Here is a 27,613-nt window from a genome sequence, read left to right on the forward strand (position 1 = left end):
TTTGGTCTGCATGGATTTTCCCGGATATTAAATGGACTCATATGTGTGATTGTTTGTGATGGACTTCTTCCACTTAGCATGTTTTTGAGGTTCACCCACATTTTGAGGTTCACCCATATTGAATGTCATTCCTTTTTATGGCTGAAAGATATTTCACTGTATGGACAGACCACATTTTGTTTATCTATTTATCTGTTTGTGGACTCTGGGGTGTTTCTACGTCTTAACTATTGTAACTAATGCTGCTATGAACATAGTGTACAAGTATTCATTTGAATGCCTTTTTTTAAGATTTTATCTATTTATTGATCAGAGAGAGCGCACAAGCAGGGGAGTGGCAGGCAGAGAGAGAGAGGGAGAAGCAGGATCCCCGCTGAGCAGGGAGCCCGATGTGGGACTCGATCCCAGGACCCCGGGATCATGACCTGACCCAAAGGTAGACACTTAACCGACTGAGCCCCCCGCTATCCCCTGAATACCATTTTCAATTCTTTGATGTTTATACCTAAGAGTGCAATTGCTGGGTCATATGGTAACTCTCATCCAACTTTTTGGTTATTTAACTTTTGGAAGAATCATCAGACTTTCCCGCAGTAGCTTCATTTTCCATTCCCCCCAGCACTTTACAGGGTTCTACTTTCTCTCTCTGTGGCCATCATAGTTGGTGTGTGAGCTGGCTTCTGTATTACTTGCTTCCCCCTCCCGTTGTGGCCCATGATAATATTTTGCCTTTTTTTTAAAAAGATTTTATTTATTTATTTGACAGAGAGAGATCACAAGCAGGCAGAGAGGCAGGCAGAGAGAGAGAGAAGGAAGCAGGCTCCCGGCTGAGCAGAGAGCCCGATGCGGGGCTCGATCCCAGGACCCTGAGATCATGACCTGAGCCGAAGGCAGCGGCTTAACCCACTGAGCCACCCAGGCACCCCAATATTTTGCCTTTTTGTGCAATGTGCAACTTTTGCGATGCACCAACTCTGATTGTGCGTCTGTGGTGACATGTGCCTGGGCAGGGTTGTGTGTTTTTCACTATTGGAGTGTTTGATTCCGTGTTGGCAGGGCTGTCTGTCTTTGACTGGCTCTGCCCCCTACGGTTGGGCATTGGTAACTATGCAATCGTGTGACCAGTGGCAAACTGTGACAGTGACAGGGGGCGTGAATATGTCAGGTTGTAGGTTTCATATGGTTCCATGAATGGTTGTGTCTGATGTGTAGCTGTGTGTGTGTGTGTGTGTGTGTGTGTGTGTGAGAGTGGTTGTGTGTTTCTGTGTGTTTCTGGAGCAGTGTGTGATTGTGTCAGTATCCATCTGTGTGATTGTGAATTTTATGTCTGAGAGACTGTGTGACTATATCACTGTGTAATCAATGTGGTGTATAGCTGTGTTTTTGTGTCTGGAAAATGGGTATCTGTGTCTGGTCTACATGATATGCAGACACGCAATTCCATGTACAGGGACTATATGGTCTGTGTGACTGGGGGACCAGGAATCTGGGTCACTATGTAACCACCAGTTGTGTGTGGATGTGACTGTGAACTAGGTGTCTATGATGTGTCCATAGCATCCACCTGGACTCCCAGGGCACAACAGTGGAGGTCCCTATGTAGAAGCTTGGATTCCTCCCCCGTGTGGGGCAGCAATCAAACAGCAGCCAGACCCAGAGCAGGGGTTGCTAAGGGTCTCCTGCTTATCATCAGGTGCTTCCTGTGGCCTGATCCCACCATCTTATTTCACCCAGCAGAGGGGGTCACTTCCCTTGCCCCAGCCCCATTACACTGGAGCAACTGCGGTCATGGCAGCCTCCCCCTCCACAGGGCCTGACTCCTCCCAGCACCACCCAGAGGGTCCATGGTCAACAGCAGCAGCGGATTGGGAGGGGCTCCTCCCGGCGCTGGACTCAGACCCTGGGAACTCACAGTCCAGGCAATTTCAAACCAACCCAATGTGAAGCCCCAGCCCCCAACCCTCCCACTCACCAGGAACAGAGCTTCGGCTGTTCTGGGCCCCCACCTGATAGCAGCCTCCAGCATCTGGGGCGTCTGATAATGCTTGGCTTGGCAGGGACTTCATGCCAAGTCCCGCCATCAACATGGTCGCTGCTGTTTATTGGAGAGGGGGAGAGCTACAGGGCCCCAGTCACAGCAAATGGGGTCTCCAAGTCCCTTCCCAGGATCCCCATTCTGCCTATCACCCCTTCTATAGGAAGGTAACTAAGAGGACCCCCTTAGTCTCTCCTTTCGTGGAGACTTAGTGCCTCGCTTTACCCAACACCTGAACCCTCAACTTCTGAGCCCCCAGCCCCTGAACTTGACTTGGCTTTAGATCCAGGGTCAGTCCTTAAGGCCCAGCCCCTAAACAGGCTGAGATGAGGTCTCTTCCCCAGAAACAGTGACCCCCGCCTTGCCTGCCTCTTATCAGGGGCTTCAGCCAATCAGCTGAGGGCAGAGAGGAGCCCTCCAAGGGGCCATTGGTGTCTCAGAGCCCACGAGGCCACGGAGGGAGAGGAGGCCTGAGGCCCAGGGTGGGCACCAGCCAGCCATGGCCACAGCTGAGACCGCCTTGCCCTCCATCAGCACCCTGACCACCCTGGGCCCCTTCCCGGATACACAGGAGGACTTTCTCAAGGTGGGTCCAGGTCGGGTGTAGGTGGGTGGGCTGGGGTCCTGGGCTGTGGTTAGAGCTTGGGAGGGGCCAGGTGGGGTGTAGGTGGATGGGCTAGGTCCTGGGCTGTGGTTAGAGCTTGCAGGGTCTAGTCTCCCTCTTGCTCTGAATCTTAGCTAAGACTGGGGGTCCTCAGTCCAGGCCAGGGCTCTGAACTCGGTCTAAGGGCCTATTTTTGTCATATAAAACTGAGGCTTGGAGGGGCACCTGACTGGCTGAGTAGGTAGAACATGCAACTCTTGATCTCAGGGTTGTGAGTTCAAGCCCCATGTTGGGCATAGAGCTTACTTAGAAAGAAAGAAAGAAAAAGAACCCTGAGCTTTGAAGCTGAACAGTGCAGCAGTCCACAGTAAGACAACCCCAGATACCAGGGGGAAACGGCATTGCAGGAATTTAATCTTGGGAATTAATTTGGGGGGGGGTCAGGGAAGGAGAGGGAGGGTCTGGGGGAAACTGAGGCAAGGCTGCCCCTCACCCAGCCTTCCATGCCTAACTCTGCCACCCTTTCCCCCATGCCTGAGTGTGGCTCCAGATAATGTCAGTCTTATCTTGGGTCTCCAGCCAGACCCATAGACCTCTGTCCCTGGACTTGGAGGGGGGCTGGAGGGAGTGTGCAGTGTAAGGGAGGGGGACAGACTGACATGACAGACAAGCAAACAAGACCCCTTCCCAGAGCCTCTGGCCAGCCTGCCCCCTTCAGGGCATCCAGCCCTCTCCATCTCTGGACAGGGTACCCTGCTGTCCCCCGAAGCCTCACGCTACCGGCTCCCTCCCCAGTGGTGGCGCTCTGAGGAGGTGCAGGACTTGGGTCCGGGACCCCCTGATCCCACCGGGCTGCCCCTCCACGTGAGGCCAGAGTCGCAGGACGCACCCAGGGAGGACGAAGACCACGAGAGGGACTCGGCCTCCGCCTGGGATCTGGATCTCCTTCTCACCAATTTCTCGTGCCCAGAGCCCGGCGGCGCGCCCCAAACCTGCGCTTTGGCCCCAGGCGAGTGCTCCGGGGTGCAATTCCCTCCGCCGACGCTGCCACCCGAGACTCCCAGTCCGTACGCGGGCGGCCCAGGGCTTGTGGCTGGGCTCTTGGGTCCCGAGGAGCACCCGGGCTGGGCACGCCCGGCCCCAAGAGCCCCGGCCCCGGATGCCTTCGTGGGCTCAGCCCTGGGCCCAGCTCCCGAGCCCAAGGCACTCCCGCTGCAGCCGGTGTACCCCGGGCCAGGTGCGGGCTCCGCCAGTAGCTACTTCTCGCGGACCGGGCTTTCAATGCCCACGGCGCCAGGCGCCCCCTATGGGCTGCTGTCCGGGTACCCAGCGCTGTACCCGGTGCCGCAGTACCAAGGGCACTTCCAGCTCTTCCGCGGGCTCCCGGCGCCCGCGCCCGGCCCCACATCACCCCCTTCTTTCTTGAGTTGTCTGGGACCCGGGACGGCGGGTGCGGGACTCCGGGGAACGGCAGGAGACCCCGGAGGGATCGCGGACGCCGCGCCATCCAAACGCAGCCGGCGATCGTGGGCGCGCAAGAGGCAGGCGGCGCACACGTGCACGCACCCGGGCTGTGGGAAGAGCTACACCAAGAGCTCACACCTAAAGGCTCATCTGCGTACGCACACAGGTGAGGGAGCGGGACCCGGGGGCTGGAGGATGGGTCTCAGGAGCCGCGAGTGGCTGGGGAGCTGGGAAACCCGAGCAGGTGGCGGAACTAAAGCAGAATTTCGGAGCCACGGGCAGGGCAGAGGGAGCTGGGAGCCAGTCTAGGACCTCGGGAGCCCGAGAGGCAGCATTGCGGGAGGAGGGTGGGGGCAAAGAGACAGCCTGGGGAACCTGAGGAGCGTTTCAGGGAACAGACGGGCTAAGACCTGGGCAGCCGAAGGGCTAAAGAGCAGAAAGCCTGACCGGTGACAGAGGGGGCGGGCTAGAGGAGGGACTGCGGAACTTAAAATGCTAAGCGCGGAGTCAAAGACAGAGGGTTCAGGTGCGGGACAAGCGGAAAGCCGAATTAGGGGCCAAGAGCATAAAGCAAGGGTTGCTTGCCAGGGAGGCGGAGCCAGACTGTTGGGGGCGTGGCGGCACGCAGGAGGAGAGGCAGGGCCAGAGTCAGTTTCCCGAGCCCACATGCGGAGGCAGGTCCAGAAGGATAGAGGGAATAGCTGGGAAAGGAGGGTGGGCATGGGAGGAGAAGCCGAGTGCCAGGGATCCTAAGACGGGGGCGGGGCTGTGGAATAGAGGTTGCGAGGAGGAGGAAGGGTGAGTCCTAAATTTAGGAGTGCCCAGAGAGGGTAGGGCCTTGTGTGCAGTGCCGTGCAGAGACGCAGGTGGAGAGGCCAGGAGTAGCATAGGGAGAGAACAATTACCTGAGACATGGCCTGGATTTCGAGGCTCTAGGGCTAAGGCCGGGGCAGGTTGAGGGGCGGGGGGCAGAACTGGGCAGCAGCTGGAGGGTCCTACAAGGGAGGGGCTGGAACACAGGGAGCCAAACCAAAGGACGAAGGTGAAAATGGCTTTAGGACTCAGAGGCAGGATAATAGGGAACAGGAAATGAAGCCGATGGAGTAGGGAACATGACTTGGGTCCAGGAAATGAGAATGGGTTTGGCGCCAAGTGCAGGTACTGAAGAAGGAGTCGCAGAGGCCGGACGTGGGTGCAGAATCAGGGCCTTGCCCTGAGAGTGAGCGCCTCCCTACGTTTTGCGCGGTGGGCGCCTCCCTTGCCTCATCCTAGAACCGACCAAGGCTGAGCAAAGAAGTGCGACCAGACGCAGAGGCAGCCGGGGGGAGGGGTGGGGCAGACAGGGATGCTTAAGGCTTCCACATCCCCCATCCACCCTCCCCAGGGGAGAAGCCCTACGCCTGCACGTGGGACGGCTGTGGCTGGAGGTTCGCGCGCTCAGACGAACTGACCCGCCACTACCGGAAGCACACTGGACAGCGCCCTTTCCGCTGCCAGCTCTGCCCGCGCGCTTTTTCACGCTCGGATCACCTGGCCCTGCACATGAAGCGTCATCTTTGAGATCCACCCCAACATTTGGACCCTTCCTGGGGGTTGGGGATGGAACACGAGCAGATCTACGCAGGGTGGTTTTCCCTCAGATGGACCCTCTCCTGGATTTGCGCGGCCCCACAGATCCACCCAAAGATCAAGGACTGGCCCATAGACAGACCTGAGGGAACCTCCAACCCAAGGTCCCACACGTTCTCAGTCGCAGGAGCTACACGGAGACATCCAATGGTCCCACAGATACAATGAGACAGAGACAGACCTCCAAATAAACGACTCAGTTGGACACTCAGACATTTCGGACAGAGAGACGGACCCTCAGAGAGCTGGACCCTCAGACCAGCTTACAAGAGGCCCTGGGCAGTGGGAGTGGTTGTGGGGTGAAGGTTCCCGGAGACTCTGGGCCTAGAAGGGGGGGCTTCACAACGTGGCTAATGAAGCCCTGGATAGTGGCTGGATCTGCTGTGAATGGTTATGGGTCCTGTACCAATGTCGCTTCCAGATAAAGGCTTTCAGCGTTGGCCTGACTTTGTGGGTTTTGGATGCTGGAGGTTGGGAGGAAGCTTTACTCTCAGGGGTGAGATTGGGGGCCATACACACCTTCACAAAATCATGTAAACTTCAGAGACCCCTCTTAGCACTGGAGGCTTTGCCTCCCCTCCCCACCACACCCCAAGTTTAGCCTAAATAGTCCTTGTCTCCTGCCTTGAACCCCAGGTACATTCATTGGGACCGTTTTCCTCCCCTCAGCCTTCAGCCCGGCCCCAGAGCCCCATCACCCTCCACCGTGACCCGATCCAAAATATTCCCTTGAATACAGGTGCTGCCGAAGCAAGCACAAACTATTCCCTCGAATGGCTAGCTCAGGCGGGCCCCAGGAAAACATGTGGAACGAAAATGGAAGGACCAGGAGCACAAGCGCCCCTTAAAAGAGCAAAGATCACAAGAGGTAGACCTCAGGTTGTAAGACAGAAAAGGAAAAAAAAAAACAAACCCAAGACAGCTTTTGACCCAGGAGCCCGAGCTGCGCGGTACTAGCGGCGAAGAGCGGTTTGAGACTAACCACAGTAGAAAGAAACGGAGGCGGGGCCTAGCAGAGGGATATGAGCTATGATTGGCCGGGAAAGGAGTCGAAGGCGGGAGGGGGGGGGAACCATGTGGCCGTGGAAGGCGTGGCCTGAGCCTGACGGGTGGGTGGAGTATATCGAGAGTTGAGTCTCCCGGAAGCGGGAGGCGGTGCCTAAGGGGAGTGACCATCCGGAAGGAAGCCCCGCCCCCGGAGGCCCAGAACTGGCTCAAATCTCAGCTTCTCTGCCTCGCGGGCAGTCTCCATCCTCGTGATGTTCCGGCTGCGGTTCCCACGCCTGTCTGAGGAACTGAAAGTCGTCTAGGGGCCGGCCCGGCCCAGCTCGTGACCTGGCGTTCCGGGCCTTAACAGAGATTCCTCTACCCAAGGGCATGGCCATGCTGAGCCCGCTGCTCCTGGCCGCGCTGCTATGGGTCCCTGTAAGGACCCTGACCTGCTATGGGGACTCGGGGCAGCCTGTGGACTGGTGAGTGCGCAGGTGCCGACCGTCGCCCGGGGTGGGCCTGGGGGCTGCTCGGCAATTGGGTGAAGCCTGGGGTTCCCCGTCTTCCCCTCCTTCCATTTCTCCCATTCCTCAACTCTAAGGTTCGTTGTCTACAAGCTGCCAGCCCAGAGCGGGCCCGGGGATGTAGCGCAGAGCGGACTGCGATACAAGTACATGGATAAGGACTCAGGGGGCTGGCGCGACGGCGCGGGGTCCATCAACAGCTCGGCAGGGGCCGTGGGCCGCAGCTTGCTGCCGCTGTACCGGAACGCCAGCCAGGTGAAGGAGGGCCTGGGCTGAACCTGGAATAAGACTCTAAGACCCAGCTTGGGGGGAAATTTCAAGTTGCCCCATCCATCTCCCCTCAGCTCGCCTTCCTGCTATACAATGACCAGCCACCTAACTCCAACAGGGCTCAGAACTGGTCTAGCCGAGGGCACACAAAGGGTGAGTCCCGGGTTGGGACTGGGGAAGGGCTCTGGTGTTCCTATGCATTTTCCCCAGCTAACCCCTGCCCTGCCCAGGGATGGGATGGTGGAGGGGGTGCTCTGTCAGACTCTGAACATCTGCTTCCTTATTATATTGTTTTTCTTCTTGACTGCGAGAATTAACAGCTGCAGAAACTGAGCTCAGCAGTGGTTTTGACACTGCCCACACCTTCTCCAGGTCCCCTGCAAACGGAGGGTGTTCCTGGTGGCACACGTGCTTTTGGGGATGCAAAAGCAGTCTTCCTGACCCCTGTCTTCTGGTTCAGGTGTGCTGCTCCTGGACCAAGAAGGGGGCTTCTGGCTGGTCCACAGTGTTCCTCACTTCCCACCACCTGCCTGCTCTGCTGCATACAGCTGGCCTTCTAGCGCCCGAACCTACGGGCAGACCCTGCTCTGTGTGTCTTTTCCCCTCACTCAGTTTGGGAAGATTGGTGAGTGTGGAGAGGGAGGCAAAGTGAATCCCTGATTCCCAGGCCAGAATGTGGAACAGTCCCTCATTTTCTCTACCTTTGCCCTCCAGGCAGACAGCTGACCTACACCTACCCCCTAGTGTATGACCACAAGCTAGATGCCACCTTCGCTCAGAAAGTCCCCTATCTGGAAGATGTGGTCAAGGGCCACCATGTTCTCCACGGCCCCTGGAACAGCAGTGTAACACTCACATCCAAGGCAGGGGACACATTTCAGAGCTTTGCCAAATTTGGAAAATTTGGAGATGGTGAGTCCTGAAGTTGAGAATTGCAAAGCTCTTTTTCTGCAGAGGGGGTGCCTGGTGTGTCCATGGCTAAGGGCAGGTCAGGAATAAGGACTAGGACTCTTTGACGGCCAAAATCGATGAGAGGTAGACAACTAACAGACCTGGGTTCACATATGGGTTTCTGGCTATGTGATGTGTGATTTAACCAGAGCCCCAGTTTAACCCATCTGAGAAATGGGGACACTGGTATCTACTTTAACAGATTGTTATGAAGTGATGCGTATAAAGCATTTGGTAAGGGCTATTGGTTTTAATGTTGTCATTCCTTGTGTCTCCAGGAATTGACAACTGAAGAAACTGAGCTCAGAAAGGGGAAGTGGTCCTAGCAATGACCCTGACCCTGTCCATGCCCTTTTTCCATCCTCCACAGACCTGTATTCTGGCTGGTTGGCAGAAGCCCTTGGCAATAACTTGCAGGTCCAATTCTGGCAAAACTCTCATGGCATCCTACCCTCCAACTGCTCCAGGCTCCAGTATGTGTTCGACGTGACCCAGATAGCTTTCCCTGGGCCGGCTGGGCCGGCCTTCAATGCCACAGAAGACCACTCCAAGTGGTGTGTAGCCCCAGCAGTGCCCTGGGCCTGTGTGGGTGACATGAATCGTAACCTCAGAGAGGAGAAGCGGGGTGGCGGCACATTATGTGCCCAGCTGCCAGCCCTGTGGAAGGCCTTCCAGCCTCTGGTGAAGGCCTGCAAGCCCTGTGGGGAGAAGAGAACCTTCTCTCCAGGAATCTGAGCAGAGCACATAAGAGCTAAGGCTCAGAAGCCTCTTGGGACTTCAGCTTGATCCCCAGTTTAATGCCTAACTGTGGGAGCTTAATTATGTGCCTTAACTTGTGACTCTATTTACTCATCTGCCAAATGAGAATCACAATACGTGATTCAGGACTGTTAGGACTGTTGAAAAATAAAAGGAAATTTGTGGACGGGGCTATTAACCTTTTTCATCAAGTGGGGACTGGGACTCCAGACAACATTACAGCCCTTCTTCTCTCCCTGAAGGTCTGGGGACAGCTGGTGCATAAGTGAGACCCTAAGTAGGACCACAGGAAGGGTATACCCAAGACTCACCTCCCTTCTCCATGGTATTCAGGCCTCGAGATGCACACAGGCAAGGGGGCAGAAACACAATGTCTTGCCCCGCCAGGGGTGGGGTGAGCCCCAGAAAGCTCACACAGCACAGACACACTTTATTTATATGTGTACATATGTATACAGGTGGCTGTACAGAGCAGGGCCAGCAGCCCCCTCGGCTACGGGCCTGGAGGTGTGGGACAGGGGGCACCTTTTTTGGTCAGGCCTGCTGGGGGTATAGTTTCAGCAGGGCACCGGGAGGTCAGCCCCACCTCAGGCTTGGTGGCTGGGACCAAGAGGGAAGTGGGTGGGACTGGGGGCCCTGCACTGCTGGGCGCATTCTTTGTGGGGGCTGGGGAGGGGGCTTGGGGTTCTGGAGAGAGTTTGGGGGAGGTGGGCTTGGACCGAGGCCCGCTCAGCGTGGTCCGCTCCTCCACCACCTCCAGCACCCAGCACTCCCGACCCCGGGGGACCTCAGGAACAGGAGGCACCAGGGATGTGGATTCCTGCAACCCTTTGGAGTCTGCACCAGGAGGCTGGGGTGCCACGGCCTTGGCCCCCAGACGCACAGGCTCTACAACAATTGGCACTGGGGGTGTGCCTGCCTCACCCGAACTGCTGCGCCTGCCGGTCTCGTGTTCCTGCACTGGGCTCAGCGCGGCCTTTGCCACAGCCCTGGCCACCCCACCCACTCCATCCTCTGTCTGCACGCTCTGGTGCCGTGTGCCGCTGGGGTCCCGCTCCAGGGTCCGGCCCCCAGGGGTCGTCGCACGGGGTGGGGTGCAGGCCTCGGCACCACCCGGAGACTCCTTCTCCTTACTGGACACCGGCGGCCTGGGAGCGCCTTCAGGCAGCAGTGGGTCCGCGCCCAAGCTCAGGGGCGACTCTTGGCGGCCCAGGCGACGGACAGCGACCTGCCTAGGTGTGCCAGGGCCCTCGACGGGGGGCGTCTCGCCATCAGACTCAGCGAGGCTATGCAGTGCCAGCTCGCCGTGGAAGTCCTTGCGGAAATCCGGATGGCCCACCTCGAGGCTGTGTTTGCGCAGTGCGCCCTTCTTGTCGGCGCCCAGCGAGGCTCCCAGCTTCTCTGCTGACTGCACGCGTTTGAGGAGCGGCGACCGCGGGGGCTCGGCACTCTTGGGGCGCGGGCGCACCACCGGTGGTGACGAGTGCAGCTTCGCAGGGAAGCTCTGCGTCGTGTGCGAGCTGCCCACCGTGTGGCCTGGCAGCGGCGGCGGCGATGCCTGTGTCGGGGACGGCGTGTGTGCCAGCGGCGACAGGGGGATGTTGCCAGCCGACTTGCAGCGCGCAGAGCGGTACTGGCGGTGCAATTTCGGTGACAGGCCGTGCAGCGTGCTGGGCCGGATGTGGTGCGACGCCGACGACGCTGGCGAGTTGGGCGTGCTCGAGGCGGGCGAGCTGCTCTGGGAGGAGGCGCCTGCGGGTGGGTGAGAGGGGCTGTCGCGCGCTGCGGGCACAGCCAGGGCACAGCCCCGCCACCCTGCGTCGCTCGGCCCGCCGCGCGCAGGCGCAGAGCGTACCTAGGTAGGCGGAGTCGGGCGTGGAGCGGTAGCTGTGGGTAGGCGAGCGTGCAGGCAGCCCGTGCGTGGGCGAGCCCGGGAGGCTGTCGCTGGACGACAGCGACCGGTTCAGCGACGACAGCGAGCGGCTAGTGTGCAGCAGGTTTGACTGCTTTGTGATCTTGCGGAAGAGGGAGCTGCGCTTCTTGCTGGGGGACAAAGAGGGGGCCACCTACCCTTCACCAAGTTCCAGAACTCCTGGCTTCCTTCCATTTTAGGGCCGCACGTCGGCCCCTGGGGACCGCCCACCCCTTCTAGCCCCTCCCTCTCCAGCTGCCACCCACCTATCAGAACCGAAAGAACTTCCCTTAAGGCTGGTCCCATGTGGCTCCTCCCAGCCCAGGCCCCCATTCCTTTCAGGCGGCCCCTAGCCCAAACCCGGAAAACACCCATCCACGCCGGACCATCCTTTTCTGGCCCCGCCCGCCTCTCTAGCCCCTCCCCACCAGCGGCCACCTACCTAAGGAGGGCTGGAAGAAATTCACCTGACTCAAGTTTTGCCTGGCTCCTCACTCAAATCCCCACTCAACGACTTTCCAGGCCAAACCGCCAAACCCTCTGATCAAAACACAAGTCTCCTGGCCCCACCCACCTCTCTTCGCTCCTCCTACCTCAAAGGGAAGAAACGTTTTCAGTTGGCTGGGTCTTGCCTACTGTGCTCATTTCACATGGAAATCCCTTCTCCCAGTCCTCCCAGTCTTTATCTATCCGACAGGTCAGGAATGGCTCCCGAACAGCACCCTCTTTAACTGACAAGCGCTGGCCCTGCCCATCTCCCAAGACACCTCCCACAAGGTTTTTCGCCCAGCCTAGAAACCTGGCACAGCTTCCTTTCCTGACTTCTCCCACTTCCCTAGCCCTTCTCTCTCTGTCCTCTTGTTTTTGCTTGATGGCCCAGCCGGCCACTTATCCTGGGGGCTTTCCTTCGCACGTTCTCACCACCTCCCACCTTAGCCCCGCCCACTGCTCATAGGACACCACCACCACAAAAACACAAGCGTTCCCTCAGTCTGCTGATTATAGGCCTGCCAACTGCATTTGGCCCCACTCACCTCTCCTGACCCTCCTTGGCAGAGGGCCGCTTGTTCCTCCTAGCCATTTTGGCTTTGTAGCTGCTGCGTCGTGCAGGGCCAATGCGAATGGAGGTATTTTCAAAGGGCGTTGTAGTCACTGCTACCTTATTGCCACTCTAGGGGAAGAAAGGAGAGAAATCCTCTGCTGGAGGCTGCTCAGGCAGCTCCAGTTCCCCAGGATGTCTCCAACCCTCCCTGGCCCTCCCCGCAGGGTGCTCCCCCCGCTGCACGCACCTTAAGGATCAGCTCGACGACTTCAGGATGCACCATGCCGTGCACAGGCTCCCCGTTCACGTGTGTAATGAGGTCACCAGCACAAAGCCCGGCCTCCTGGGCTGGGCCCCCCTCTTCCACGTGCTGGGGACAAGACGCCCCACAGGGGTAGGGTCAGAGTTATAGTAACGAAAAATTCGCCCCGCGCTTCTGTGCCAGACGCCGAGCTCTGTATGCACAGCAACCCTCTTAACACCTTATGAACCAGTAATCATTCTCCCCAATTGACAAATGAGGAAACTGAGGCTCAGAAATGGAAGTGAGAGCACAGCTCACAGAGGACTCTTATCTAGGTCCTGGTTCTACAGCTTGAGCTGTCCCTCATCCCGGGGGGACCTTCTTCCCCTCTCGTCCACCCACCCACCCCTCACCTCTGGACATAGACTCCAAGCATGTGTGCTCACCCAGACAATGTGATGGACACTGTAGACATCCGAATCACCCATGTAGACCCGAATGGCACGCAGTGTGAAGCCGTACTTCTTGCCAGAGCGTTGGATTGTGATAGGGGAGCGGAGCCCACTGACAGCCGGTGAGTAGTCCCGGCTGGGTGAGGAGTCCCGTGAGGATGGGTTAGAGGAAAGAGATCGTGGGGACATGGGACTGGCCAGGGGTGAGCTTCCATGGGGGTCCACTGCAGACACAGAATCATGGTCAGAGATGGGGCCAACAAGATAAACCTCTCCCTGTAGCTGCTGCTCATTCCTCCCGAGTCAAAGTCCCAGGGTTCTCATTGGTCCATCCCAGAGCCAATCATTGTGAACAGGGAAAATACAGTGTTCTCATTGGCCTATCCTGGCGCAAATGGAGACAGCCCCTCCCCTGCTACGTGGAGCCCGGCGTCACCTGCAGGAATCATGACAGACAAAGCAGTGGCAGAAGCTGACTTGATGACTTTGCCCCCGGTTCGAGAAGGTCTCTTCTCTACTGCGGGGTCTCCTGACAGCTGCTGGTGCCGCGCCCGGCGCAGAACCAGGTCATTGGTGGCCCTTGGACTGGATGAGTCCCCATCCTTCGAGGTTGGACAGAGGTCACCTGGGCGTGGGCGGTCAGCTGCAACAGAGCAGGTGGGTTAGGGGTCAGTCCAAGTCCACGGACTTCCTGCATGCTGTTCCCTCTGCCTGGAATGCTCTTCCCGCTTCTCCTACTTGTGAGTTTCACGAAAGCAGGTAACGTATCCATCTAGCACAGCTCCTAATACAGAGGACTGCTCTAATACATTTGTTGACTGAGCGGGGAATATGGGGTGTTCCCCATGTTGATGAGAATCACCAGGCTGGAGTGTGAAGAGTGGGTGAGCTCTTGCATAAACAGCACCACGCTCACTGAAGTGCTCACTACATGGCCACTGCGGAATTGGGGAGGGCGGCAGTAGGGGGCACTCACTGGCGTCGGGGTCCCCAGCGCTGGGGGTGCCATCCCCTTGAGCTGCCTCTTTCGGGGCCCGCGCATCCAGCGAGCCCGGGGGGTCAGAGCTGGGCCGGGGAGGCCTGCGCAACCGGCCCTCATCCTCGTCTTCTTGGGGGGCGCTGAAGCGGCTGGGTTCCAGCAGCGCGGAGAAACGGCGGCGCGCGCCCAGCGGGGGACTGGCCTCCCCCTCCAGGAAACTGGCCTCGGAAGCCGAGAAACGCTTACTGCAAGAAGGGGTCGTGGTCAGAAGAGACACGCCCCTTTGGGCCCCGCCCCCAAACCCAGTCCTGAACCTGCTCACATCTCCGGGGAGCCCCCTCTCCAGGTTTTCTCGCGCAGGGTCAGGCCTCCCAGGCCCTCCCGCTTGCCGGCCGCCTTCTCCTCTGGGCCTTTGGCGCTCGGCTCCCGCTTGCTGGCCCCCGCTGCCGCCACCGGGGTCTTGGGCTCGTGCTGCGACAGTTGCTCCATGCTGCTATACACCTGAACCAGCCGGCAGGTGGTGGTGGTGCGAGGCAAGCTCCGCCCCAGTTCCCGCCTTCGCTCGCGAACCAATCCGCTCCCCACTGCTGGACCCGCCCAAAGTACGCTCCACCCCCAAGGCCGGGCCCCGCCCAATTCTAAGAAGTACCCCCTACCACCTACAATTCTTCAACTCAGGCCCCTCTCCGCAACCGCCCATGCCCTCAAGAACATGGCCTCCTTCGTGACCCACCTCCCCAGGCTTCACCCAGTTATGTCTACTCTCGCCCCGGCTAGGCCCTGAACCCCCTTGCGCGCTGTTCCTCAACGCGAGACTTCGTCCAGCCTTGCCAAGCCTTGCCCCGGGCCCCCTGACCCCGCCCCGTCCAGAACTAGCTCGCCCCACCGTGGGCCTCCTTTCCACATCTGTCCAGGGTCCCGGCAGATTCCACTCAATGCCACAGGCCAGTCCCAAGACCCCCAGGCTGCCTCCCCCGCAGGCCTTATCACCCCAGATCTCTTATCCCCTCAGTAATCCCCCCGCGTGAGACCTCACGCCTGGGACCCTGCTCTCCAGTCTCCTCCGCCGCGGCCCCTGCGAACCCACCACGGGGAAGCAAAGACCCGCCTCCGCCCAGGCCCCGCCCTCCCTGGTCTCACCCCACCCCTAGCGCAGCCTTGGCCCACCTTGCTGAAGCGCGGGGAGCAAGAGGAGAACTGGCGTATTTCCACAGGCTCCTCTTCGGTCGTGTCGTCCTCATCATAGGAGTTCACGTGGTGATACCTGTCTGAGCGGGCTGAGGATTGGGGGGTGGGCCATAACCGCAGGCACGGGTCCACGCCTCAGATCACACCCCCACCGGAACCGGATCCTCGTTCCAGCCGGGCCCGCAGGTCCCGCCACGCCCCTGCCAGGCCCCGGCCTTATCTCGGGTCAGATTCAGGCCCCGCCCCCAGGCTGGGTCCCCGCCCCACTTTCGGAGGCTCCAGGAAAGCCACACCTCCAGATCCCACCTAGGGGGCTCCACGCCAGGCCACGCCTCTGAGCAATCCACGCACCGACAACCTCAGCCCTCTCCTCCGGCTGGAACTGGGACGTCCCCTATTCAGCTGGGGTACCATCCTAGGCCTAACCAAGGGCCCCTCGCACCGGATCCCGCCCCCTGTCCCTGCTCACTGTCGAAGTAGCTCGTGTCGTCCTCAGACTCCAGGTGGGGGATGAACTCGGCCTTCTGCCTCAGCAGTCCTGTCCAGTCCAGGTCTCGAAAGAAACTGTGCTGCTTCACCTCAAAAGCACCCCCTGGGGAGGGAGTGGGGGAGGGAGGAGAGGAGGACAGGACTCGATTCCAGAGACCGCCGAAGGCCAGCCCCGCAGATAGCCTCAGACCACTTGGACTTGGAGTTCTCTCTGGCAATAGCTCCCAGTCCTTAGTTTCTCTGAAAATCAGACCCCTTACCTGCGCCTAGCCGGACCAGGGGGTTGGTCTGCAGGAGGCTGGATATCAGGAGCTGGGCATCGGTGGGCAGGGCCTCGTCCCCCTCTGGCCACAGGATGTCATCTGCAGAAAAGGCAGGGCTGGGGGTCACTCTTGGAGTCTACAAAACTTTGGGCTGGCCCAGGTCCCCGTGCCCCCGCCTGCCCCCCCATAGAGGCACGCACCACTGATGACCTGTCCAAACAGTTCTTCAGGTGTGTCGCCAAAGAAGGGTACGCAGCCCACCAGGAACTCATAGAGAATGATGCCCATGGCCCACCAGTCCACCGGCTTGCCGTATCCCTGGCGCAAGATGACCTCGGGTGCGATGTACTCTGGGGTCCCGCACACCTGGGGGCAGGCCGTCAGCCTGCGCCCTGGCCGCAGGAGGGGCCTCGAGGGAGAGCCGAGCCCCCCACCAGGCCCTGGGGCCCGCGGCTCTGTCAGGTCACTCCACCCACAGTGACCCCCATGCCCGCACACACACCTGTTTGTCCAGGAACTCGCGGGCGTCCTTCTCAATGTGGCCTTCGTACAGGTTGGTGGTGAGGCTCATAAGTCCCATCTTGGAAAGGCCAAAATCCGTGAGCTTGATGTGGCCCATAGAGGTGATGAGCAGGCTGCAATGAGTGTGTGTTGTGGGGGGTGGGTCTCAGAAGTGAGGCACACGTCCACCTCCCTCCTGGTCCTCTCAGGCCGGGGCTGCCCGAGCAGTGGGAAGGAGGCGATGGGAAGGCTCACTTGTCAGGCTTGAGGTCCCGGTGCACGATGCCATAGTTGTGCAAGTACTCCAGGGCCAGCACCGTCTCCGCGAAGTACATGCGGGCCATCTCCACGGGCAGTGCCCCGATGTTCTTCAGCAGGGTGGCGCAGTCCCCCCCTGTGGGGGAAGGAGTTGGCCCACGTGAAGAGGGAGGCACCCTCAGCCCAGAGCTGGGCACTCACCATGCACCATGTCCTCGCTTCACAGGCCTCTCATTTTATAGCTAAGGAAAACTGATGCTCGGAGAGGGGCCTCCTCTCCCCGGGCCCCATGGGGAGTGCCCTCTACCAGGCTTCTCTCCTCCTCTTAGCCATTCCCACCAAGTTAATCTAATCGGCCTATGTCACACAGGAGGGGATTGAGACTCAGAGAAAGGATGTTGGATCATGCAGGGAGTTGATGGTGGAGGTGAGATCTGGTCAGGATAAAAGCCTACCTACTTACTGACTGAGTCTGGGAGCATGGCCCTTGATCTCCTGGAGTCTGAATCTTGAGGGTCTGGGGCCTTAAAATGTAGGATCCTGGCCCCTACCAGGTTTACTATAAACAGCATTCGTATTTTGGTCTCCTAAGACCCATTTCTAACTTCTCTTACAAAGGCCGGATTTTCTTCCAGGTGCAGCGGCTGGGTCAGCATGTAACCTAGGTCGCTTCAGTGAATCAGCCCTCAGACTTTCCCTTCTATTTTCACAAAGATGGCTGAACTCATAGGATGTAAACTACCATCTGCTGGATGGCAACTCTGCTATGTCAGGGCCTATCTAGAGGAAAGTCCACACATGCAAAAGCAGAGTCAAGAAATGAAGAGATTCCTGGTGACATGGTTTGAGCACCCAGATACAACCATTCCTGAAAGCGACATGATTTTTTTAATCATGTCAATTTCTTTTCTTTTTTCTTTTCTTTTCTTTTCTTTCTTCCTTCCTTCCTTTCTTCCTTCCTTCCTTTCCCCCTCTCTCTTTCTTTCCTTCTTTCTTTCTTTCTGCTTCAGCCAGATTTAGCTCAGTGTCAGAAACTGACAAAATCAGGGGCGCCTGGGTGGCTCAGTGGGTTAAGCCGCTGCCTTCGGCTCAGGTCATGATCTCAGAGTCCTGGGATCGAGTCCCGCATCGGGCTCTCTGCTCAGCAGGGAGCCTGCTTCCTCCTCTCTCTCTGCCTGCCTCTCTGTCTACTTGTGATTTCTCTCTGTCAAATAAATAAATAAAATCTTTAAAAAAAAAAAAGAAAGAAACTGACAAAATCAGACAGACTCTCTAAGGGTGGGGCTCAGGAATCTGCATTTGGCCACAATCCTAGGCAATCCTGACACCCACTTATGATGAGAACCAAGCTGGATTGACTTCCAGATGAGACTTTGAGGCTGGGCCACACTCAGGAGGCACATGACCTTAAACGTGTGCTGTCACCTCCGTCTTGGTCTCCTTGTCTCCTTGCTTCCGCCCTCACTGCAGCAGCTGAATGGATATCCTCAAAACATAAATCAGATCATATCGGCTGTGCTTAAAACATTATAGCTGATGTCTGTTGCATCAGGAGTAAAATCCGATGCCATTCGGGGCTCCAGAAGGCTCGGCCTGCTCAGCCCTATCACCTCTCCATCTTCACCTCCCCTCACCGTCCCTCTGGCTTGCTCACTTGGCTCTGGCTTTATTGGCCTCCACACTGCTCCTCCAAATCCAGACACCTTCTCACTTAAGAGACTTTGCGCCTGGGATTCCTCTCCCTGAAAATGCCGTGCTCATATATGACATCACCTGGTCTCCTTTGGCTTATTGTCTGACTACACAGATCAGAATGTAACCTCCACGAGGGAGAGGTGTGTCTGTCTGGGTCCCAACTGTGCCGTCAGCGCCTAACGCAGCACGTGGCATAAAGAAAACCATGAGGGGCCATCTGTTGAGTGAATGGATGGTTGACTAAAGGCTTGGGAGCAGCATAGTGTGACTCCATAAGACCATGTGTGTCTTAACCACAGTACGGGTGTTTGGGGCAATGGATGAATTAATATTTGGGTGAACATAAGCATGGATGGGCGGATAGACAGATGAAAAAAATGTACATTGGCAGCTGGCTAGCTGGATAGTAGATGGATGGATGGATAGGCTGATGGATAAATTGGGGACGAATGGAGGGAGACTCTGTTCTCTGCTAGAACAGAGTTGTGGACGGAAGAATCAAAATATGGATAGTAAATGGAACAGTGGGTGCTGGACTGATAAATGGATACATGGTTGTTGATGGATGGATGGATGGATGCTGAGTAGGTGGGTGAACACATGGATGGTGACTAAATGGCTAGATACATGAGAAGATGGGTAAAGAGGGGGCGTCTGGGTGGCTCAGTGGGTTAAGCCGCTGCCTTCGGCTCAGGTCATGATCCCAGGGTCCTGGGATCGAGCCCCGCATCGGGCTCTCTGCTCAGCGAGGAGCCTCCTTCCCCCTCTCTCTCTGCCTGCCTCTCTGGCTACTTGTGATCTCTCTCTCTCTCTCTCTAACAAATAAATAAATAAATAAATTATCTTTAAAAAAAATAGATGTGCAAAGCAAAGAGTGAACCCTACTGTAGGGACTTCAGTTAATAATCATGTATCTATATTGGTTTGATTATAACAAATGTTCAATTATAACAAACACAACATGTCAAGGATAGAGGAAACTGAGGAAAGGGGTATGTGGGAACTCAATGTACTTTCCAGTCAATTTTTTTTGTAAATCTAAAATACTCTAAAAAACAAAGTCTATTAATTTTTTAAAATAAATGGATAATGAATAACAGATCATCTGAATGGACAAAGGGATGGATAATCAAATGATTGGATGGATGGATGGGGTGGATGGCTGGACAGATGGATGAATGGGATGGAAAGGATGGATGGGTGGATGGATGGATGGATGAGTGGATGGAAAAACTTATAGATTAGCAAATGAATGGGTGGAGGACGGATGGGTGGGTATTTGGATGGATGTCCTATATTGAATGAAATGAAAACAGATAGATAAACCAATAGACAGCTAGGTTATAAACAGATGAGATGATAATCAATGACTGAATAATTAAATAGGTAGATAAACATACAGGTGGATAATCAATATGGTGACTAGGGCTCAGACAGGCTGCTGCGCCAGCATGACCAGCATGCATCCCCCCATCTTCCCTGCGGTCCTGTAGGCAGCCACACCTTCCACGTATTCCATGACCATGCAGAGGTGGCGCCGGGTCTCAAAGGAGCAGAACATGCCCACCACAAAGGGGTTCTCGGCAAAGGTGAGTATATCACGCTCCACGAAGGCCTGCTGGATCTGGTTGCGCAAGATCAGGTTCTGTTTGTTGATCTTCTTCATGGCAAAGCGCTGTCTTGTGTCACGGTGCCGCACGAGGTAGACAGCGCTGCAGGGGGAGAGAGCGAGGACCGGCCATCACCTCCGAGACACCCGGCCTCCGCCACCCTCCCCCCGCCAGAGCCCCGGGTGGCTCACCCGTAGGCACCATTGCTTATGAGCTTGATCGTCTCAAAGTCATTCTCTCCAGGCGGTTTCTTAGCCTTGGTGGTGGTGCTGCGGCCCTGCAGGGGAAAAGTAGAGACGACCACCACCATCATCATAAGATTGGAACTCTTATTATTCTATTTACATGTGAGGAATCTTAGGCACAGAGAGGAGGTAGATGGGTCCTTCACCCAATTGCCACAGTAAGGGAGTAACCAAGTCAGGACTCAAACCCATACTGCCTGACTCTGAAGCCATATTCCTAACTTCTTCCATTAGGAAAGAAGTCTACAAAATAATCACCTTAATATATAAAGAACTTCCAGAAATCAATAACAAAAAGCCTAACAATTGAAGAGAAAATATAGGCAAGATACATGAACAATTAGAGCTCTTAACCATAGGAAAATATGCTGAACCTCATATATAGTGGCAGAAGAGCAAATTAAACTACCCCAAGACAGAATTTTTCACCTAGGAGATTTGCAAAAAAATCCAAAGGGCTTATACTCTCTGAGTAAAGCTGTGGAGGAACAGGTAGTTCTATACCTTGCTATTGGGAGTATAAATTGCTACAACCCCCTTGGAAGGTACTTTGGCATTCAAAAGAATTCCAAGTGCATGTTCCCTTTGATTCAGTAATTTCATTTTTGAATTAATGCTACAGATTTGCATGTGAAAAATGACATATGTATTAATTACCTTGCCCATTGCAAGATTGGAAACAACCCATATGTTTATCTATAGGAAATTGGTTAAATAAACAAACGAGCGGCATCTGTGTAAAGGAATATTGTGCCACTGTTAAAAGAAAAATGAGGAATCTCTCAGTACCTTTATTCAGAAGGCCCTCCAAAGTATTTTATTATGCTGGGGCGGGGGGAGCAAGGAACGGTATGTACTGTATGTTTTTATGGCAAAACAGAGCTATCTAATCATATTTGGGGGTAGTCAGTAGAACATATACTAATAATATTTGGGGGGATATAGATCAGTGGGGGACAAGGGTGGGTATAGAATACTTCACTGTATACCTTTTTTGAAAATTATGTTTATTTTTCTTTAGGATGAAGCGATTCATTCCATAAACATTACACAAAAATGTTTGATATAAAAATATTAAATGTCTCTGCTCCTTAGAATGTAGCCTAAAAACATCCGCATCTTAAAAACATCCAACACCAAAAAATTGATAGAATTACAGGAATTAATTGCTCAAAACCAGGATTTAACAGTACTTCTCAGAAACTTAGATTAACCAGGCAAAAAAGAAAAAAGAATAGGGAGATGGAAGAATTGAATCACTCAATTAACAAGTTTGATTGAATGGAATGAGTAGAATCCTACAAACAATAATTAAAGATAAATACCTTTTTAGAGTTTTAGAGTTTTGAGTGATGTCATTCCATTACCTATTCAAAAAATTAAACAAATGGCATGGGTAGTGAGATTCTGTTAAATATATATATATATATATATAAAGGAAAGATGTGTGTGTATATGAGAATTCATAGATAGAGTTTTGAAACAAAGGATCCAAGTTCAAATGCCTTCAGGGGCCAGGCAGGCCAGGTGGGAGTCACCGGGTGGCAGAGAGGCAGGTACCCCTTATCACAGTGTAGCCCCGCCTTAGTGCCAGCTGGATCCACAACGGTGTTATCAGAACCTCTGATTTTTTCAAAAGAAGGCCCCAATCTAGATTTTGAGTCAAAATCTTCTCTTTTCTATATTTTGCTTCAAGTTTTTAAAAAACACTGTGCAGTTCAGCAAAAACACATGTGTGGCCAATACCTGACATGGGGAACATCTGTCAGAGTGTGGCTGCCAGGGAGGTGGGACTATGGCAATTTTTACTATGCTGAGCTGTTAACACAGACAATCCAACCTACTCAAAACCCCATGCAGGCCTCCCACAATTACCAGTCTGACCAGCAATTCTGCTCTTGGTTATATACTCAAAAGAGTTGAAACAGTTGTCCAAACACTTGTACACAGATATTCACAGCAGCACTATTCATACAATTGCCAAAAGATAGAAACATTCCAAATGTCCATTCATGGGTGATGGACAAACAAATATGGCGAATCCCAATAATGGAATATTATTCAGCCACGAAAAGGAATGAAGCACTGATTCACGTTACAACATGGATGAACCTTGAAAATGTTATGCCAGATGCAAAAGGCCACAGAGTGAAAGTGAATTTATATAAAATACCTGGAAATGTACAGGAAATATACAATTAGGTGACATTTTAAAATATATGAAATATTCAGAATAGACAAATCTATAGACAGAATGCAGATCAATGGTTGCCAGAGGCTGGTGGGGGGAGGGTGAATGGGGACCAATGGCTTCATGAGAACAGTTTTCTTTGGGGGTAATGAAAATGTTCCAGAACTAGATAGAGGTGATGGCCGTACAACATTGTGATTGTACTAAAACCCAGTGAATTGTTCACTTGAAAATGGTTAAAATGGGGGTTCCTGGGTGGTTCAGTCTGTTAAGCATCCAACTCTTGGTTTCAGCTCGGGTCATGATCTCAGGGTGGTGAGATCAAGCCCCGCACTGGGCTACACACTCAGCGCCAAGTCTGCCTGTCCCTCTCCCTCTGCTTCTACCCCCACATCTCTCTCACTCTCTTGAATAAATTTTTTAAAATTTTATTTTAAAAATTTATTTATTTATTTATTTATTTATTTAACAGAGAGAGAGAGAGAGACTCTGGGATCATGACCCAAGCAGAAGGCAGATACTTAAGGACTGAGCCACCCAGCCACCCCTCGAATAAATACAAAATCTTTTAAAAATGTTTTAAAATGGTCAAAATGGCACATCTTATGTACCATGTGTACATGGGTGTGTATTATGTGTATTTTATCACGAAGAGAAAAAAGCCCATGGAGGAACAGCTATTATTATTAACCCAATTCTCCGACGGGGAAACTGAGGCTGGGAGCAAGGACCAAGAGATCCACTTGGGCTGAAGGCAGAGAGCCAGGCGGCAAGGGCCTCTCCGGGCAGAGCAAGAGCGCTCACGGCTGGACCGCCGGGCCTTACCTCGGACAGGTCGTCCTGCTCAGGGGTGTTGGAGCCGCCGCTGTCCTGTTCCTCCAGGTGCACCACGTCTGGGAAGAGACCGACAGTGAGCGGAGGCTGGAGTCCGGGGGGTCCACCCACAGCCCGCTGCGCCCACCAGCCGGCACCTGGAAAGGGGTCACGGGTGAGGCCCAGCTGGCGGATGATGTAGCGTGGGATGTCGGTCTTGACAAGGTGGCCCTCCTTGGCGTGGCCCTCCGCGGCCTCCAGCAGGTGGTAGAACTCCTCTGGGTTGAATTCCTGAGGCAGGGCAGGGACTGGCTGGCAGCGGGCTCCAAGACCGCCTCCCCCCGCCCCTCTCCCTACCCCTACCCTAGGGCCCTCACCAGGCACTCCAGCAGCCTCGCCGGGCGCGAGATGATGATAAGCAGCTTCTTGACCAGCTGAGTGACGAAGGCCACCTCCATGCTCTCCGAGCGTTCATAGGCCTATGGTGGCGGGCACAGTGGGGGTGGGGGTCACAGGCGCCCTGCTTCAGCCCGGCCCCTGTCCCAACCCCACCGGGTACACAGTGCTGCTGTTGTCCCATTTTACGGGTGAGAAAACTGAGGACCAGGCCACACTGTAAAAATGATGATGATGGGGGCGCTTGAGTGGCCCAGTTGCTTGAGCCTCAGACTCTTGGTTTGGGCTCAGCGGCCTGATCTGATGGGTCTTGAGATCGAGCCCCACAATGGGCTCCACGCTTAGCACGGAGTCGGCTTGACGATTGATTCTCTCCCTCTACCCCTCCCCCCACTCACGTGCACGCTCTCTCTCTCTACCTCTCTCAAATATAAATCAATCCTTAAAAAAAATAATGAGGGCGACTGGGTGGCTCAGTTGGTTAAGCGGCTGCCTTCAGCTCAGGTCATGATTCCAGGGTCCTGGGATCGAGCTGGGCATGGGGCTCCCTGCTCAGCAGAGGGCCTGCTTCTCTCTCTCCCTCTCCCTGCTGCTCTGCTTACTTGTGCTATCTATCTCTCTGTCAAACAAATAACTAAAATCTTTTAAAATAATAAAAATTAAAAAAAAAAAAAAAAAAAGGTAGGGACACCTGTGTGGCTCAGGTAGTTAACTGTCTGCCTTCAGCTCAGGTCATGATCCCCAAGGTCCTGGGACCAAGTCGGTCATGGGGCTCCTTCCTCGGTGGGGAGCCTGCTTCTCCCTCTGCCTGTTGCTCCCCCTGCCTGTGTACATTCTCTCTCTCTGATAAATAAATAAATAAATAAATGAAATCTTTTTTTAAAAAGATGATGATTATAGTCAGCACTGTCCTAAAACTTTCGCTCATTCCATTCATCTTCCAAAACAACCCTATATTCCAGGCCAAGTTCGACTCCCTCTGCCTGGCACGCTCTCCTCTCCAGTCCCTGGGCAGCTTCCTACTTCTGCTCCATTGGGTCTCTGCTCCATTGTCACCTCGCTGTGGAGGCCTCCCTTGACCCCACTGCCCCACTCTAAAGTCGCACCCCATGGGATGCCTGGGTGGCTCAGTCTGTTAAGCATCTGCCTTCAGCTCAGGTCATGATCCTGGAGTCCCAGGATCGAGTCCCACATTGGGCTTTTTTGCTCAGCAGGGAGCCCGATTCTCTCCCTCTCACTGCTGCTTCCCGTGTTTGTGCTCTTTCTCTCACAAATAACTAAAATCTTTAAAAGAATAAAAAATAAAATAAAATCACACCCCAGCTCCTGACTGGGTCCTCAATCACCATTACCCTACTACACGTCGGTTTCCTACCCCATGAAGCCCCTTCTAACAAGCCGTATAAGAATTTCTCTATCATGCCTCTCAGGGCCAAGACCAGGGTGAGGCAGTGAGACACTCACCTTGATGCCAAAAATCTCAGTCTTCGAGATAACTGATATTTTAATGCAGTATTTGAAAAAAATAATGCAAAAACCTCTGACAAGCAAAATAACAAAATTTAAACAAGGATAGGACCCAGTAGGGCTGTGTCAAGCCATATTGGAGGTTGAAGCAAAAGAAAAAGTGTACGGCAACCTATACGTGGTTTTTCGATGTTTAACAGTTGTTTTTTTGTTTTTTTTTTAAAGAGTTATTTATTTATTTGAGAGAGAGTGTTGGAGGTGGGTTAGTGGAAGAAGGAGAGAGAGAATCTCAAGCAGACTCTCCAGTGAGCATGGAGCCCAACATGAGGCTTGATCTTACAACCCTGAGATCATGACCTGAGCTGAAACCAAGAGCCAATGCTTGACTGAGCCACCCAGGTACCCCTCAGTGATCAAGTTTTAATGAAAATATTATTGATGAGTTTGTTTTCATTAAAACCAGGGAAGTAAAATTCTAACAAATTCTGGTTTGGTTATAAATAAAATATTTAAATAATGTTAAGTATTAATACACCTACTTTTCAACAATTACTTTCATGTTTTGAGGCGGGGGTGAGGGGAATCACTTGCCTCATCCTAGTCCCAGCCCTGATGCCTATTAATTTTCTTCTGACTCTTTCTTTCTTTTTTTTTTTAGAGATTTTATTTATTTATTTGACAGACAGAAATCGCAAGTAGGCAGAGAGGCAGGCAGAGAGAGAGGAGGAAGCAGGCTCCCCGCTGAGCAGAGAGCCCGATGTGGGGCTCGATCCCAGGACTCTGGGATCATGACTGGAGCCAAAGGCAGAGGCTTTAACCCACTGAGCCACCCATGTGCCCTGCTTCTGACTCTTCTTAACTAGAATGTCAGCTTCCTGAGGGCAGGGACTTTTTGTTTGTTTTATTTCCAGATAATTTTCCAGCTTCTAGGTCAGGGGGAGGCCCAGAATAGGTGCTTGATAAATGGAATTATCGAGGAATTAATGAATGACCAAATTCCCTTTTTATATATAATATAAAATATATATATGAATGCGGGGCGCCTGGGTGGCTCAGTGGGTTAAAGCCTCTGCCTTCGGCTCAGGTCATGATCTCAGGGTCCTGGGTTCGAGCCCCACATCGGGCTCTCTGCTCAGTGGGGAGCCTGCTTCCTCCTCTCTCTCTTCCTGCCTCTCTACCTACTTGTGATCTCTCTCTCGGCCAAATAAATAAATAAAATCTTTAAAAAATAATAATAATAAAATAAATAAATATAGATAGATAGATAGATAGATAGATCGATCATGCCAGATGGTGCTAAGTGCCAAGGAGAAAACTAAAGAGACAGTAGGTGGTGAGTTGAAGCAGAGGTTGACATTTTAAGTAAGAGGGTCTAGAGGCCACCTGAAAAGGTGACATTTGAGTAAAGACGGGAAGAAGGTGAGGGAGGTTAAATTCTTGCCGCCCCCATCAGACCTAGATGAGGACCGCAGCCTTCTCTTGAGGACCACGTCCTTCCTGTCCACCCCTGGAATCTCAGCTCCACATCGGCGCCCGGTACGTGGTAGGCGCCCTCCGAACGGAAGTGGGGTGAAGGAAGGAAGGCATCAGGCACGAATGAGGCCAGCGGCCCCGTGCACTCACGTCCTGCAGCAGCTTCTCCAGGTTCTCCTGCAATTCGTAGAAGTAGACGGTGGTGATGAGGCCGTCGCGGGACTTGGTCAGGCAGTCCCGGGCCAGCTCGATGATCTGGTGGTGGATGAAGCTGAGCACGCCGTCGGCCAGCGGCAGCACGCTGTCGGGTTCGTAGGCGCGGGCGAAGTCGCGCAGCTTCTCCTCCATCTGCGCGGTGGCCTGCGGGAGGGACAGAGGCGGGGCGGGGGTGCCGGCGCAGGGGGTGCGCCTGGAGGCTGTGGCTGCCAGGAGCCTGCGCTGCGCGCGCCGGCCACCAGGGGGCGCGCGGAGCTAAGGCGAGCGAGGGCTCCCGCCGCCCGGCCTCCCAGCGGCCGCCCCCCGCCCCGTCTCACCTTCGGGAACCTCTCCTTGTAGACATGGTTCATCATCACGATCTCGTTGTCGTAGGAAGAGGGGGAGCGCCCGGGGCTGCGGGGAGAGAAACCCATCCTGTCCAGCCCCCTGCTTCTGAAAACAGCCAGGCATCAGATCCCCTCCACCCCCAACCCCGGGAAAACCTCACCCATCGTGTTGCAACCCATTTAATCATGCGGACAGAGGTCTCGCAGTACACAGTCCCCCAGATCATCAACTTGGGTGAGGGTGGGGGGTGTTTGCCCACCTAAGGCTCCGCGAGCGAGGCCGCACGGCAGGAGAGCGGCGGCCACCATCTTCGTCAGTGATGCTCTCGGTGCTGCCAAAGTGTTTGGAGAGGAAGTGGAGCTCATCCACGGTGGGCTGGTAGGGCAGCTGGTGCAGGCGCTCCTGGGAGGAGCAGGAAGACTGGGGGGAGGAGCGGGGCCCGGGTCAGAGCCACCGCGGTCCCCCCACATCTCGCGACCCTGGGCTGGGATTCCTGGGGCTGATGGGCCACTGGGCAGGGTCGGGATCAGGACCTGTTTTATGATCCTTGGATCCCAGGGTCCAGGTTGGGACTCCTGGAGACAGATAGGGGGACAGGGACAGACACAGATGAGAACCGTGACACT

At 54.7% G+C, this 27,613-nt stretch overlaps 3 protein-coding genes across 6 annotated transcripts in view; 2 read left to right on the top strand and 1 right to left on the bottom strand.

Moving 5' to 3' along the window:
• The first annotated feature begins 2,534 nt into the window (after positions 1-2,534).
• Positions 2,535-5,875, top strand: KLF1 (Kruppel like factor 1). Its single transcript, XM_044255385.1, has 3 exons — positions 2,535-2,621; positions 3,435-4,269; positions 5,488-5,875. The coding sequence occupies exons 1-3, from the start codon at positions 2,535-2,537 to the stop codon at positions 5,661-5,663; spliced, it is 1,098 nt and encodes a 365-aa protein (XP_044111320.1). The 3' UTR covers positions 5,664-5,875.
• Positions 5,876-6,934: 1,059 nt separating this feature from the next.
• Positions 6,935-9,397, top strand: DNASE2 (deoxyribonuclease 2, lysosomal). The gene is given in 7 exon segments (XM_044254096.1): positions 6,935-7,204; positions 7,324-7,501; positions 7,591-7,669; positions 7,977-8,141; positions 8,231-8,428; positions 8,838-9,169; positions 9,172-9,397. Coding segments are annotated over 7 exon segments (1,098 nt in total). The 5' UTR covers positions 6,935-7,109; the 3' UTR covers positions 9,223-9,397.
• Positions 9,398-9,601: 204 nt separating this feature from the next.
• Positions 9,602-27,613, bottom strand: part of MAST1 (microtubule associated serine/threonine kinase 1) — a 28,310-nt gene continuing 10,298 nt past the window's right edge. For 2 of the 4 annotated variants that reach the window (XM_044254098.1, XM_044254097.1), the window contains 22 exons: positions 27,247-27,407; positions 26,978-27,053; positions 26,595-26,804; positions 23,486-23,587; positions 23,267-23,399; positions 23,121-23,188; positions 20,051-20,136; positions 19,753-19,961; positions 16,552-16,690; positions 16,298-16,430; positions 15,996-16,161; positions 15,793-15,894; positions 15,513-15,635; positions 15,023-15,132; positions 14,178-14,356; positions 13,853-14,100; positions 13,313-13,519; positions 12,871-13,100; positions 12,428-12,550; positions 12,173-12,309; positions 11,082-11,269; positions 9,602-10,978 (listed from right to left, as the gene is read on the bottom strand). In XM_044254098.1, the coding sequence (XP_044110033.1) occupies positions 9,720-10,978; positions 11,082-11,269; positions 12,173-12,309; positions 12,428-12,550; positions 12,871-13,100; positions 13,313-13,519; positions 13,853-14,100; positions 14,178-14,356; positions 15,023-15,132; positions 15,513-15,635; positions 15,793-15,894; positions 15,996-16,161; positions 16,298-16,430; positions 16,552-16,690; positions 19,753-19,961; positions 20,051-20,136; positions 23,121-23,188; positions 23,267-23,399; positions 23,486-23,587; positions 26,595-26,804; positions 26,978-27,053; positions 27,247-27,407 (4,389 nt within the window). In that variant the 3' untranslated portion in view covers positions 9,602-9,719. Of the gene's footprint in view, positions 10,979-11,081; positions 11,270-12,172; positions 12,310-12,427; positions 12,551-12,870; positions 13,101-13,312; positions 13,520-13,852; positions 14,101-14,177; positions 14,357-15,022; positions 15,133-15,512; positions 15,636-15,792; positions 15,895-15,995; positions 16,162-16,297; positions 16,431-16,551; positions 16,691-19,752; positions 19,962-20,050; positions 20,137-23,120; positions 23,189-23,266; positions 23,400-23,485; positions 23,588-26,594; positions 26,805-26,977; positions 27,054-27,246; positions 27,408-27,613 lie in introns of those variants that run through there. The other 2 variants (XM_044254100.1, XM_044254099.1) reach the window with 2 other exon arrangements.

The sequence above is a fragment of the Neovison vison genome, chromosome 6 (assembly GCF_020171115.1).
Source record: "Neovison vison isolate M4711 chromosome 6, ASM_NN_V1, whole genome shotgun sequence".
Taxonomy (NCBI): Eukaryota; Metazoa; Chordata; class Mammalia; order Carnivora; family Mustelidae; genus Neogale; species Neogale vison.